Source organism: Chelonoidis abingdonii, chromosome 1 (assembly GCF_003597395.2).
Source record: "Chelonoidis abingdonii isolate Lonesome George chromosome 1, CheloAbing_2.0, whole genome shotgun sequence".
NCBI classification, from domain to species: domain Eukaryota; kingdom Metazoa; phylum Chordata; order Testudines; family Testudinidae; genus Chelonoidis; species Chelonoidis abingdonii.
The window spans coordinates 330,285,572-330,300,458 of record NC_133769.1 but is presented as its reverse complement, the minus strand read 5'-3'; the positions used below and the strand labels follow the sequence as shown (position 1 = coordinate 330,300,458).

The 14,887-nt window shown below is 38.5% G+C and overlaps 1 protein-coding gene across 1 annotated transcript in view; it reads right to left on the bottom strand.

Annotated features, from left to right (window-relative positions):
• Window positions 1-1,133: 1,133 nt before the first annotated feature.
• Window positions 1,134-14,887, bottom strand: part of MTMR6 (myotubularin related protein 6) — a 46,047-nt gene continuing 32,293 nt past the window's right edge. Inside the window, exons 9-14 of the mRNA XM_032785192.2 lie at window positions 13,422-13,547; window positions 12,500-12,549; window positions 10,646-10,846; window positions 9,496-9,630; window positions 9,283-9,409; window positions 1,134-7,721 (exon numbers count right to left, since the gene is read on the bottom strand). Of these exons, the coding sequence (XP_032641083.1) occupies window positions 7,461-7,721; window positions 9,283-9,409; window positions 9,496-9,630; window positions 10,646-10,846; window positions 12,500-12,549; window positions 13,422-13,547 (900 nt within the window). The 3' untranslated portion in view covers window positions 1,134-7,460. The remainder of the gene's footprint in view (window positions 7,722-9,282; window positions 9,410-9,495; window positions 9,631-10,645; window positions 10,847-12,499; window positions 12,550-13,421; window positions 13,548-14,887) is intronic.

The following is a 14,887-nucleotide window of genomic DNA, read 5'->3' as shown; positions in this document are numbered from 1 at the left end:
TGGAGCACTTTGCATTTGTCTTTATTGAACTTCATCCGGTTTACTTCAGACCATTTCTCCAATTTGTCCAGATCATTTTGAATTTTGACCCTGTCCTCCAAAGCAGTTGCAATCCCTCCCAAACTTAATAAGCGTACTTTCTATGCCAACATCCAAGGGTGAGGCAGGGGGAAATGCTCAAATAGGGGTTTTAAAATAAATCACCACCTTTAATGCTTCAGATCTGGCCACAGAAATCTCCTTATGTCCCATCTATGGTGGTGACTATGGGCTGATTACAACAGAGTTCTATTTTATGGTACAGCTTAGGACGTTAATTGTGTTACTAAAGCCCTGGATAGTTCAAGGCTTCAGCATATTAGTTTCCCCATCTGCACTACAAAATGAAGCCATGTTGTAAATAGGTCCCTTAGAGATGTAGACAGGGCTCAAGAAAGAGAATTACATGGGCAACAAGCAAAACGCGAACAGCTGTCACTGCCAGAAGTCGGTGTGAGTATTGCCAAACAAATAAAATGGTTATCACAAGTGGAGCTACACTTCAATTTCCTCAACAAAACACATTATGAAGTAATGAATTCAACTATGTTCATTAAATGAACAACAAAAGTTTCGCTTCAATATAGCCTGAAAGCACCAAACTTTTAATGAATGAATTCTCACAACACTGGAAATCAATATCCTAAGGAGCAAGGCCCACTTTTCAGAAGTGGCCTCTGAAAAACAAACTCTTGGTGTCTAATTGAGCACCCAATATTTGAAACAGAGAAAATTCAAGGTCACTTTTGAAAATTCAGGCCCAAGTGACACTGAATCACGCTGTGTCTCTCCTCTTCTGAGCCTCTGTTCAACTCACTAGATTAAATTGTTTCTCCATAGCTAACTTGACCAAGCTTATGCTACCAATGTAACAGACCCTGTAATACAAATGTGGTCTACTGCAACTAAAAGTTGTTGAACCAACCAATATAATGATTGAATAGACTACAGGATGATTTATGTACTGATGTTCTGTATTGTCATCTGGTACAAGATTTTTCCATAAAGTAATTTTGATCAACACTTAAGACTATTAACTGCCATTGTGTGTGTGTGGATTTGGAAGTAAATGAACTCATAATCCCACTGTCAGATTTGCAAGATCATGGTTTTTTATTTTATTTTAGACCTTGTTTATTATTTTTAAAGTACATACAAATCAAATATTCATTACAAGATTCTGCTTGTTAAATTTTCTCAACTGGTCTACATCAAAGCGTGATTCCAGGACAGAGGTATAAGTGACTTTTACAGGATGTGATACCTAGCGCAATAAATAAAGTAGCCTGTCTGCTTGCATGGGATCCTACATATGAAGATAGTTTTCTCCTCCTCAACCACATGCAGTATTTGTTGAATATTTTTCCTTTAATCAGCTGCATCTGACATTAAAGTGTGTTTTATTAAAGAGTCTAGAGGCACTAGCTCCTTGAAACACCAAGCCCTGAAAAGAAAAGGCAAAGCAAATGTTTTTCAAGTTCACTAGTTCAGAGTAAGATCCCCGAGAACTGGAAAAGGGACACTAAGTCAAGTTTTCCTAGAGGGAAACATGTTTGTTAAAGAGGTTACAGGCAAGCTGTTGAAAAGGATCAGACGATAGACAGATAAAGCAATCAAGCTAGTTAGGGTTGCTGCTCTTGAAGAACATAAATGCTATTACCATGAAAAACAAAACATTTACCAACATTGCCTGCTTACGTGCAAAAAAAACCAATATGAAGATAAATGGGAGTAAATATATTCACGTGGCTGGAAAGTTAGCTAGAGATTAGAATATACTGTGTAAGTATCCCCTTTGTCAAAATGGAAAAGACTTTCATAGTAGGTATCAAAATTGTAAGCCCCTTGTTTTTAATGGTTGCAGAAATGACCAGGATAGTGAAACTGACTGCAAGATTTCAGAAAACACTACACTGTATTTTGAATGCTGCCACCACCAGAACATATCAAAAGATTTAAGTCATTTCCTACCTGAAGGTAGTAGGTGAAAAAAACCAGCTCCATATAGACTTGGAACATAAAGTACTCAACCTCAAGGATGCCTGACGCGCTCTGGGGTCCAATCTGGACTTCGGAAGTATTGTCTTAACCCATTCTCCTCCATCCCTGGGCTACAGGTTGTAGTGGATATTTAAGTAGTGCCATCCCTTGCTCACATTTTCCTGCTCCCTCACTATATAGCTAGAGGGCATAATGATTGCCCTGGTCAAGCCTCTTTACTTAGGTCTGGTCTCTACACAAAAGTGTCATGGATTTGCCTGAAGTGGTGATGTTACACCGATTTAACTAAACTGGTGCAACTCTATGTGTAGATTGTATTTGAACAGGGAAAACTACAAAGATAAAGCCAGGCTTAAGCATGTTAAAGTGTCCAAACAGTTTGATCAGTGCAACTGTGCATTTAGACAAGGCATTAAGAGTGCTAGAGTGCATAACTGCAGTGCTTCTGAGGCCTTGTGCCAGGCCCTCAGGTACTGGGATGCCCAATGTCCTTGAATGATACTGCAGTGCTTGATATTTGTGTAAGTTATGCTTTGGGCAGCACTCGCCTCCCTCCTTTCCTAGTCATATTATGAGTCACAGTGGGATTCTGCAAAATGCCAGGATCCAGCCCTGAAAGCTGGAATGAAGTACAAAGGAGACCACACTTGGTCCATGGTCTTCCATTTGTGCAGATCTGAATAGACTGCATAGAAGATCCTTAAAGCCCTGAGCACAACCTGAATAAGCACTCAGACTGTCACCAAGCTTTAGACAAGTTAGCATTAGAGTGAGCAACTATCCACTTTGAAAATAAGAATCTGAATAATTTAATAGAACCCCCATGGGTTTATCTTCCAGGGGTAGCTCTACTACCTATGCTATACTTGTTCTGCGGAGTGAGGCCTTCATCATTCATTAGAGCCAGCCCCATACTTTCCACAAGCATTCACTTACCAAAAAAACAAACAAACTCCACAACACCACCACCCCACAAATACATGGAATCTCTTCAGATTATGTATGGCACTTTTCATAAGGGGATAGTGGATAAGCGGTGGTGTCTTGGCCTCATTCCCTCTTGATAAGACAGCTGTGGGGTCTTTTGTTAAGTCCACAATGGATGCGCAGCTGTTAGAATGTACCAGTGTCAGAGTAATGAGTTATCTCAGAGCTTTACAGATGTGTGTACCACTGTGAGTGTGATATAAAAGCCTTTGAAAACTGCTACAGAAAGGGTACATAATAGCCATTTCTTACAATTACTTTCTACTATGTATTATTCTGTGCAGTTTAAGCAGTAGCTTATCTTCTGCTTTAATTTTAGTCTTTCATCTGAAAGAGTCATTTACATTAGGATGACTGTTCTATGGAAAATCTAGGGATGGGCAGCTTGGTGGAAGGTCTGCTTTTGCGTATTTTATTTTGTAAATGGACATGCTAGACTTCAGGCCGTTTCCCCCCTAGATTTAGGTCACTAGTAATTGGACATGTGTGAAAAATGCACAAGCTCAGCTCAGTGTTGCTTAATTTCTTAGTATGCTGATTTGGCAGTTGTCCTACAAAACAGAACAGCTGGATATTGAAAATGGTAATAAAAAGGACAGAGCCACTATAATTAACTTCCACCCCCATAAAAAAGCTCTTTTCGTACAACTACACCTTCCACCCAAGGCCACTTTAAAATTAAACCCAGTGTCTCATGACAGAAAGCATTTCCTTCACAGATTTTCAAAGTCAAATTTCTGAGTAACAGAAAAAGGACACTACAGTTCAGTCACACTCTGTTTATCTACCATTATTCTACACAGCCAAAGTATGATACCCCCCACAAAAAAGAAAAAAAAAAAAAAATCACACTCCACTTCTTAGAAGATCTAAAATCCTTATTAACAACTTCCCAAATCGGAACACAACCTTGACAGACTCCAGCTGCAGTTGCTCCATGACAGATGAAGCAGGACCTGCCAGATCACCCTTACAGTACCTGAGACAAAAGTTAAAGTGTGCATGCTGAATTGGTCTATGCACCAACCCACAGGACCAGAGATCAAAAAAGGAGAAATCCAGGGCTCTCTATCCTGAAGTGTATTATGAGCATTTCCTGTTGGAGCAGCATTTCTACTAGCAACAGAAAGGCCCACCCTCTTGAATACAGTAAGATAGTAGAATTTAAATCCTTTCCCCTGCTCCTCCTGGAAAAACTTCTGTCACAGCTCTTCATACCACCAGTTCCCTTAATTTCTCCTCTAACCTTCCTGAAGGACACTGCATGGCCCCACCAGGCTAACTGGCTAGCTCACGGAAGTAGTGCCAAGGTTTATGCTGGAGCTTACTTCATCCCAGGTCACATGTGCTTTGGGCATAAATCTACCTAGTGAGAGAAGGAAGAGACAGCTGCCTCCCTCCCTGGGCTTCTTCAACTGGTGACTCTGGAGGCTGAACTGGCAGGTTTTCAAAAGGGCTATCTGGGGTGAGCAAGAAGCTTCTGTTCAAAACAGCCTAATAAAATTCTGTTCATCGAGAGTAATTTTTGTTTTGGACAGGAAAGTAAAAGTTCATTAGTCTTCACCAAGAGAGTAGTCAAGCAGATTTTGGGCTTGAGCATGTAATTTTTAATTATATTTCAAGGCTGACTTAAGAGGTCTACCCCAAGATCTAAAATACAGTGGGACCTACTGATTCCTTCTGTTCCAAAAGGTGCCCCTTAGACAAGAGGCCAAGAAGAATTAGTAATAGGCTGATTTTAGCACCACCAAAAGGAAACAGGTTTGCTCCAGGACAGCCATATCAGTACATATCCTGAGTAAAAAATATCATCCGATAATGTTTTGCAAAACAGACGAGTTTAGCAAACTACAAACTTTAGAGTCTGTTACCTCTAAGCAATAACAATGAAAAGCAACATATGTGGAACGCCACCATAAAAGCTGAAAGTAAAGACAAACAGTACAAAATGATACACGTACCTTGGTTATTTTTTAAGTCTTTGTTTTGTGACTGTAATAAGAAACAAGGTTAATACCAGAGATCATCTGTAATGGGAAACTACAAGTCCAAGATGACATAGCAAATGGGGCTGGCTGGTAAGGCACAAAAGCCTTCCTTTGCACATTGGCGTCTTACAGGTTTGCAGCAAACAAACTCAACCAATGGTTGAAAATGAAAAAATATGCAGTCTTACTGTTTATAAAGAAGGATGTTTCCCTCCCCTCTTTTACTGAAAAGTGATGGACATCAGGAAGGTGTTTGAGTGATAAAAAGATTCTGACAAACATTCATTTACACACCAAGTTTTGTAATGTGGTGAGTGAAATGGGCAGCTGATTTATACACTGGCTAGATGCAGGCAAACACTGTCGTTTTTCCCAGACACCTTTGCCAATGCAATTTGATCATGACCTGCATTGCCCTGGTTATTACAGTCCTGGATCTCATTTCGGGCAGAGAGAGACTGCCAATTGTGGCAAGCTGTGTGTGGTGTGCTGGCAATTTTAATGAGAGACTTTAGGAATTGGAATGAGACTAAACTCATTTTCACTTATACCCAAAAGGGATTTGAACCCAGAAGTACAAAGCCAGTGGCATGAACCTACCATGCCACCTAGACCCCTAGGGAGTTTAATACCTTGCCTTGTAATGTTTATACCTCTACTTAAGAACAGGCACTCACATTTCTTCTACTACTGTTTTCAAACCTAATTCCCCTCCTGACCCGGGCAACAGAAACAACTGAGAAAGTGTTGCAAACAACAAGAGACCCAGGCAAAGCCTCTTAATTCAGTGAAAGTTAACATGAAAGGCAATCTAGGGACACATTTTATTTTACCTCTGTGAGAAAGAGTACATTCCTTCTTACCAAGCCTTCCTGTTAACTAAAGTACAATTATGTCCCAAGGCTTGTATACTCTAGATGAAGTTAAGTGGCTTTCCAAAGTAAGTGGCTTCGAAGGGACTGTACTTCAAATGCCATGACCCTTTTAAAGCCAGCTGGTTTGTAAACCTGGCACTTTTTCCTGTGCTCCCTACTCCTGGGCCAACAGCAGTCTTTTGGCTCTCCCCCTACAATCATCCAAAACTGACCATCTGCAGATTCAGGTAAGTGGGATTGTGTCCTCTTGCAAAGTTAGTCTCTTTAAAGGGGACCCTCACTAAAAACTGAAACTTATTGAAATGAAAAACTAATTTAATACTAAAATACCTCGATTTCTCATGAAATACAGATTTCTCCTGAGAGGATGGTCTTGATAATACTTAGTCCAGCCTTAAGTATGGACTAGATGACCTCTCGAGGTCCCTGCCAGTGCTATGATTCTATGTTGGAATTCTGTTAAAAATCAGCAATTTTGTTTGAAAACTATGCAAATCACTAAGTGCTGCTCCTAGAACTTTCCCTTCTGCCACTGTAACCCGGAGAATCTGATGCAGTTGCAAACTCCATTGCAGGTCTAATAGCTAAACAGCCTGAAGAGAATATGACCATTGTTCAGTTATTAGCAATGTGCTAGTTTAATAAAACTTCTCCAAATTTTTAATCCTTTGCACTGGTGCCCAAGTTACAAATCTTGCCACAATTCAACATTTTAAAAACTGTACACATGAATCAGTTTCAATTATGCTGCCAATCCATTAATCCTCTAGGTTGACAAAATTTTGCCAATCTATTATAATTTTAAACAACAAACGAATAGGAAATATAAGAATAATTTTCAGCATTAAGATTTAACATTCTTATAGCTTCATTTGCTGATAGCATAACTGTTTAGGCTTTTTTTACATTTCCTAAATCTGATCCCATTTTAAGGAGCAAGAACAATTCAAGCAAATACAAATGTAAACACAGTCATGTTACAGGCTGCAATAGTCTAGGACAAGAAGGCAATTGATTTGACAAATTTAAGGCCAGCTATTTATAGTTTGAAATATAGTGTACTTTTTCATGGCACTTAAAACACCAAGAGTTAGCAGTGAGAGACAAAATTAAATAGGAGTATACATATTTATACCGTATGCTATATATACACATAACTTGTTTCTAAAATAGAATGTTTGTCAAGTTTTTCCTGCCCAGCTAAAATTAATTCTGAAAGATCATTTGCGTTTGGCTGCTATGCACACATCTTAAAGTAATGTCACTGTTTTACTCACTCTAGAGCAAACTATGACTTGTTAAATCCAAACAGACCACTCCTTAATTGGTTAAGTCACTAAGGATCATTGAATGCCCCAATGTTTTTTTCCTTAAATACAGCTAAATTCAATTATTTCTTAAGAGAACAACAAACACTTTAATTAACAATTAGCATGCTGTTCTATTCTACAGTAACAAAGCTCTCTATTATACAAATCAGATTTTGGTCATGCAGCAATAGCCCATCCTCACAATAATCTGTCTTATATTTCAGTCAGTCTAGAAAAAAGAAGCACTGTTCAATGTTTCACTAACAGGTCATCCTTGCCACTCCATACTCCAAGCTGACAACAGCAGGCTCAGCTTTTGACAACTCCTCCATGTATTCACTGTAGCGATTGTCTGCTGTGTTGCTGCCCTCTATAGTCCGAATGGAGTCTTTCATTGGTAACAGAGACTGCTCCTTCTTAAAGCACGGAGAAGTTTTAAGTGCTGGTGAAGCAGGATGGACAGACTGCAATGGTTCCTTAGTGAGGAGTTCTTCTGGTTGCCTGTTTCTTTGTTTCATTTTCTGAAATATAACAGGATCTATTAAAATTATTGTTTCTAGTACCCATCATTACCTGGGATAAAAATAAAAATCAAAAGCCAAGCTAATTAGACAACTTTCAACACACTTGTCCAAAGCTACGTCCTGACTGGTTGGTTTGGCCTTTCGAGCAGTATCATAACAGTATACCAACTCCCAGCTATGCAGAGTGGAATTTTCAAAGTGGTTAGAGACACCAATTGTGTAAAAACCCTGCTAAATGTATAACAAAAACTGTAACGAAACAAACCATTTCTCAACATTCAACCCAAGAATCTGGCCACATCAGGAAGCCAAAACACTCCCTTTCAAAGCAGAGTATAATAAATTAAAATGGGTCAAGATTCAGTTGCGAATTTCCATGCAACTGTGGTTAATTACTAAAAAACAATCAAGACGTTAGGACATAAAAATAGTTGAGATTATGTCTTAGAATATCAAGATTTTAGATTAAATTATAGGCGTTAAAGAGGAGGTTTTCAGATTATTTAATCTGGATCTGACACATTATGACAGGATTAGCCGAACAATCCTTATATTAAAAAGCTTTGCTTTCCAAAGTATCATACATAGGAGAGAAACTTCAATTTGGCATTCCAAGATTTTTGCTACAAATAGCAACACTGATTTGTTCCTTTGAGAACTTTGGATGGTTAATGACATTTTAATTTCAAATTTTCAGCATCTTAATTGATCACTATAAAAAAGTTTAATAAAATATAACTTAAAAAAAATCAATCGACTCTAAATCCTGCTTCACAAGTTTGTACTAGAATAAGTGACAACACTTAGCTACAATAGACTTGCCAGATACCAATTTAAAGGGCTGCACAAAATGCGACCTGGTGGTGGTCACACTGTGAGCATGTTGTGGCCTGTGGTAGGCTGACCCATCTCCAGTTGGATCTATTATAGTCCTTACAAATCCCAGCCGTATTTTGAAGAGGCATCCTCCCTCCCGCCCCAACTCCCCAATCTTCAGGTTACAGTAATGGTGGAACTACAGAAGAAAAGGACCAACAAAAGGCAGGGGTTGAGTATGAGTTAGATTACCCAGCTGGAAGATCAAGAGAGAATGGTGGAGAGAGGAGGAAGGAAAGGCACCTGTGCCATATTAACAATGGCTCAGGTAATTAAAAGATTTCTGTCCTCCTTGGTTGATGATATAGAGAAAGGGTCCACAATTTTAAGAATGGGTGATTAGTCACACAGCATATATCTATCTGGGAGAGAATTTAACCAGTATTAAATGAACTGCTCTTCTAATGTGAAGCTTTTCCTGCTACCAAAGGACAATGCATAGTACAACAGGAGGACAGAATGATTTCAGTTTAAGAGTAAAATGTTTGGAGCCTACGTAATCTTGTATGACTACCCAATGCCAGACACACAACAAAATCAATGCAAACTAAACTTTACTTTAAAAAAGCTACACATATTATATGCCACAGCACTTATTAAGGCTATAAGTTTCATTCTTATAAGATTATGAAAATGAACTTAGATCTCAGAATAAGTTTATTTCTTATTTTACATTACTCACAGCTTCCAGTTCTTTAAAGTCTTTCTCCAGTTGTTTATTTTGTTCACTCATGGCCATGATGAGATTAAATACAGACTGCCTGGGGTGCATAGTTCGGTCAAACTGATGGTACATATTTCTCCAAAACCTGTGTGCACCAAAACACAAAACTGTTTTAACAAGCTAGTCTAACAACAGAAGTGAAGCAAATATAATGTACCTAATGAAACTTACTTAAAATTGAAGGACGCTGTGTTAGGCTCCAAGAGGACAAGTTTCTGAGAAAAATCTCGATTGTATAGAGGATTAAGATACTTCTTTTGTTCATCCAGAAGGAATGGCCACAATGAATAAGTTTTCTCTTTTAATCTTAAGGTAAGCAGAAATGAACGTCAGGACACTGGGTGAAAAGCAGTAATACTAGCTCTCAGTCTTACAGTTCGCTTCAGTCAAAACAATAAATCCAAACTAGACTGTTGCTTTTCACCTCCACAATTGCCCAAAATGCAGTCATGAATTTAGAATGAGACAGACTACCCAGTTCTTCTATCTGTCCATCTCATGAATTTATAAAACTCCCTTTCACCCTGGCGGCCAAGCACCAAATATTCTTGAGATAATGGAATTTCTGAAACAGTTCTCACATCACCAACTACTTCGAGAACATTTAACTTATTGTATACAATATAGGTAATAAATCTGAAACTGATTATTTTCGCCACCACCATATTCTCTATGAGACTTATAGTAACAAGATGTATCATTACAGGGTGTAATCTTCCCCTCTTTTAAAAGAAGACTTAATATAAGGCTCCTTGGACCTCTCTCCAGTCCTTTTGTCATACATCTTGAGCTCCACACCACCTATACCTCAGTTTTAGCCATATCCCAGGAATAAACAAAAATATTAATTTTATTATCGGGTTTAGAGCTAAATAGAGCTTTAGGAAACAATGCTTTGCATAGTTTCAAGAAATGACTCTGAGGGGGGGAAAAAAACTTGGGCACTTCAGATTAGTGGACAAAATAGTAATAAATGTACAAGGAGGAATAATTCTGAAATAGAAGGAAAATGGGATCAGACTTAAGTTTTTACCCCTCATTAACTTAAATCATTTTTTAAATAAATGCTGGGGCTGGGTCTAAAAATGCCTTGATTTTTTCCTTTATGAAATGTGTGTATATGTTTTTCCTTTCAAAATTAGAAAGAGGGTCTTTAGTATCAGACATGTGAGACTCATTGCTGCTTTCCAATGCAGCTCAGCTCCTCTTTCCCCAATACAGATCATGTCTAGTTGCTTTTATTGAGAGTCCCAGCTGAAGATTTATACAAGTTCTTAGTTTACTGGAGTAAATGAAAAACATTTGCAGTAAGTCAGCTTACTTTAGTTCTTCTCGCTCTTTTTGGCAGTTTCCAAGGAAGTTTCCAAATTGGCATGAATGGACGTGTTCATGGATCTGAAGGAGAAAAGCTTCATTGTACTCAAAGGCTTGTGGAAACTGCTCTGTGAGATGCCACACACATTCTAAAAACTGAGTGAACACTGGAGAGATTTCCTTTGGGTCACCATCCAATTGGCCACATCTACAAAAAGTTCCACAAAGACATCAGGGAAATCCAGAAATTGTTTTTAAATGTGAATAAGCTTTAAAAAACAAACAAAACACATTGACAAAATCTTCTGCATTTATTTTGACTGGACAATCAGGAAATACATTCATTTCAATAAGGTACGTATTTAAGACCTGTAGCGCAGCTCCACCCCAAATAAGTCATGATGTGGAAGGGCACTCCAGGACAAAACACCATGTTTCACAGACCTACCTGGCTAGAATAGCAGATCCACAAAAGAGACAATTTTGTTTTCACTTTTTAATTTAATTAATGGGCTCGGTTTACGCAGCTCAAGAGTAAATCACCTGGTTTTAGAGGAAAAATGGTGTCAAATTTGGCTTCTAAATCCATGTTGAGATAATACTTCCTCTTCATCCTAAGTTTTCAGCATCACCTTGTGGACATACGATTATATTTGTAGTGAATAATACACAACAGAAGGCTAGTTAAGTAGCTCTTTAACATCTGGTATTGTGATAGGCCTCAGTACTGCACATTCAGAATCTACCAACATGAAATAATTGGTAGTCTCCCCATCGTCTTTGTTAGAGCAGATAGGATATGCCTGCACTGCATCTAGGAGTGAGAATCCCAGTCCAGGGCCAGTGACTTCTGCAAGGGGGGCCTGTGCTAGTATGCTAAAAATAGCTACGTAGATGGTGCTCTCACATTGCGGCTTGGGTTCTGAAGCCTGGGGGTAGGTGGGCTGAAGCTCATGCTCTGAAGCTCCCCAAGCCACAATGTCAAAGCACCATCTATGCAGCTATATTTAGTGTGCTAGCACAGGCCCCACTAGCACAAGTCAGTGGACCTCAGCTGAGAGGCCCATTCCCAGATGCAGTGTAGCCATACCACAGGTTTACTATGTCAACTATCACAGCTAGCAGGACTTTGCTCCAAAACACCAAGAACAAAAAAAAAAAAGCCCAAAAAGAATTGGAAATTCACAGAGCCAATAATAAATTAAATGTATATGGAGCTTATCAACCGAACATCTGACAGTTAACAGCAATCATTTAAGTGGTATTTTCAAATTCAATAATGTATTTTTCAAGAAAAAAATACATTGTAACAAACTCATCAGCTTCCTTAGCCTACAGCACAATTCAGTTTCATATATTCTGAATGGCTGAAGAAAAGTGATGAATCAGTGCTGCAGTCTCTAAACACACACAGGCAGCTCCAAGCCATCAAGCTCAATGAGTTAGATGCCCAATTACTGCAGGATTCATAGTTCTAGGGCAACAAAAGTGAGGATACCACAGTGATGGACACCCATAGGAGCCTCACTTGCTAACTTTTATCTGTTTTCTCTATTGTCATCCAATTTTTGGTAGCCTTGAAGTTTATATTTGCGATATGGAAACAATTATCCCATGGGCCTTTGAATAAGCGTCAGGTACCAAAACGCACAGCCTGTTGCAGAGCTGGCTTATTCAGAGTCACAGAATCCTAGCAACACTGCAGCAGTAGTTAATTTAAGTATTAGAGGTTCCATAAAATATTGATGCAGAATACTGAACCCTGTTTAGTAGCATATTTACAACTCAGCTGACTGTGTGATACCTTTGCACCAACTGGCAAATCTGTAAAATTCTACTTTAGCTGAAAAATGTTGTCTACCTGTCAGAAAATTTGTGTCCAAAGGAGATCCAATCCTTCTCTATCAAAACCTAGAAGAGAGAGGCATCAGATGGAAAGAAATTATGAACTTCTAGATCTGTGCATTTATCCTGATAGATCATCTATCTATATGTTTCTTTTTTATTTGAATTTATTCACTGTGTGTTACTGCACATTACACCACTTTCCTTTTCTTTTGATTTCTTGGCGTAGTCTTCAATACCTTCAAGGACCCTCTTAAAGGACAGCCGAACTAATATATTTGTAACAACTCTGAAAACTTTGTTTACATTTTTTAAAAAGTTTCATTGTTAATCCACTCAACTGTCTGCCTGATAACCATTATAGTGGCTATGTTAAACCAACTCCACTTTTTAGAGTTAAAAAAGAGCCTCAATTCACATAAATGATTGGGAAACAGATTGTTAATAGCTGATGTTTGCAAATTAGTGAGTAGGTGAACAAAAATGCAAGATGAATATATTACTGTATGTAATTCATCAACAATAGTTTTAATTTATAATACATAACAGTATCAGAGTAAAATGTAATTTAGTACATTTTGTAATAATAAAATCTTGGCAACATTAAGAATGTAGGGACTGCCTCATCAGATCAGACTGGCATCCTGCCTGCTAGTGGCCAATACCAAATACTTCAGATAGGTTCATAATTACTTGAAATACACACTTTGCTGCTCACTGACAGTTTTGATTAAGGGTATACAGCTCTCCTTTAGAAATACATTAAACTATATGGAAAAGAACTGCAAGATTTCTGTGCATCAATCTAATCATTTTTGGTTTGATTTGTTTTTTTTACAAAAGGCATTCATTTATGCTGTTACACTGCATGCTTAGGACTCTTAGATTTAGCGTGAGAGAACAAAAAGAACCATCTAGTTATATGAGTAGATGCTTACCATGAAGCCTTTGATTGTTCTATAATGTGAATCCAACAAGAGAGATCCAAGGGAACAAACTTGGGAAGTCCTGTCCCAGCCATCGGAGCAATGAACTAGCACAGTTGCATTTTCAACTGCTATTGCCTGTAAAGTGGAAAACAAAGTCTAGTAATGTGTTTTCCAAAAAGAGTTATGTTCATGGTATAACCCATAATTAATGGCAGCACTCGAAACTCATCTGGCAATACACACAGAAATTATTGTATGTGTGAAAATGTGCTGCAATCAGTTCAAACTGGGATCTCCCCTTTGCAATGCTATAATGCTCCCCATAAAGATCACAAGATCCAGTTTCCTGCTTGCCCATTGAAGGGCAAGAACTACTAAGGTGGCCTGTCATTTTATTTTCCACCTTTCACCACTTCCAAGAAGTTAAAGTACCCAGAAGCATCTACAGTCTCCATGGACTGCTAGGAAAAAGCCTGACTACACATCCCAGAAATCCAAAGCAAATAAGGACTACTTGGCTTTTCCTTTTTTTTTTTTTTTTATTAAAACCTCGGTCTACTCCACCCCTCAAGAATATGGACGCATGTGGAGCAAGTAGCTTGGACTCAGGGATTGACTACACTACAAGTTATGTCAGTATAACTTATGTCGCTCAGGGGTATGAATAAGCCACACACACCCCAAGTGATGTAAGTTACACCAATATAATTGCCAGCGTGGACAATACTATGTCAATGGGAAACCTCCTGCTGCCATAACCACCATGTCTCGTGGAGGTGGTTTTATTATGCCAACAGGAGAGCTCTCTCCCATTGGCATAGAGTGTCTTCACAAAAGGTGCTACAGCTGCACCGTTGTAACACTTCTAGCGTAGCCTAGTCCTCAGTCAAATAGGAATGTATGCCTCATTCATCTAAATCATTTGCAGGTCACATTTAAGAGATATGCCAGCATTCTAACCTCTAAATCGCCTCAGGCACTACTTCAGCTAGTAGAAAGTTTTGAGGCAAGAATTAGTGCTTCACAAAATACAATGTATTTTCTACTTTTTACAAGCCTCATGTACACCTCTACCCCAATATAATGCTGTCTTCGGGAGCCAAAAAATCTTACCGCGTTATTGATGAAACCACATTATACCGAACTTGCTTTGATCCGCCAGAGTGCGCAGCTCTACCCCCTTGGAGCACTGCTTTACCGCGTTATATCCAAATTCATGTTATATTGCAGGGGTAGGCAACATATGGCATGCGTGCCGAAGGTGGAAAGCAAACTGATTTTCAGTGGCACTCACTGGTCTGGGGGGTCTGCATTTTAATTTAATTTTAAATGAAGCTTCTTAAACATTTTAAAAACCTTACTATACATACAATAGTTTAGTTGTATATTATAAACTTGTAGAAAGATCTTCTAAAAATATTTAAACTATTACTGGCACGTAAAACCTTAAATTAGAGTGAATAAGTGAACACTTG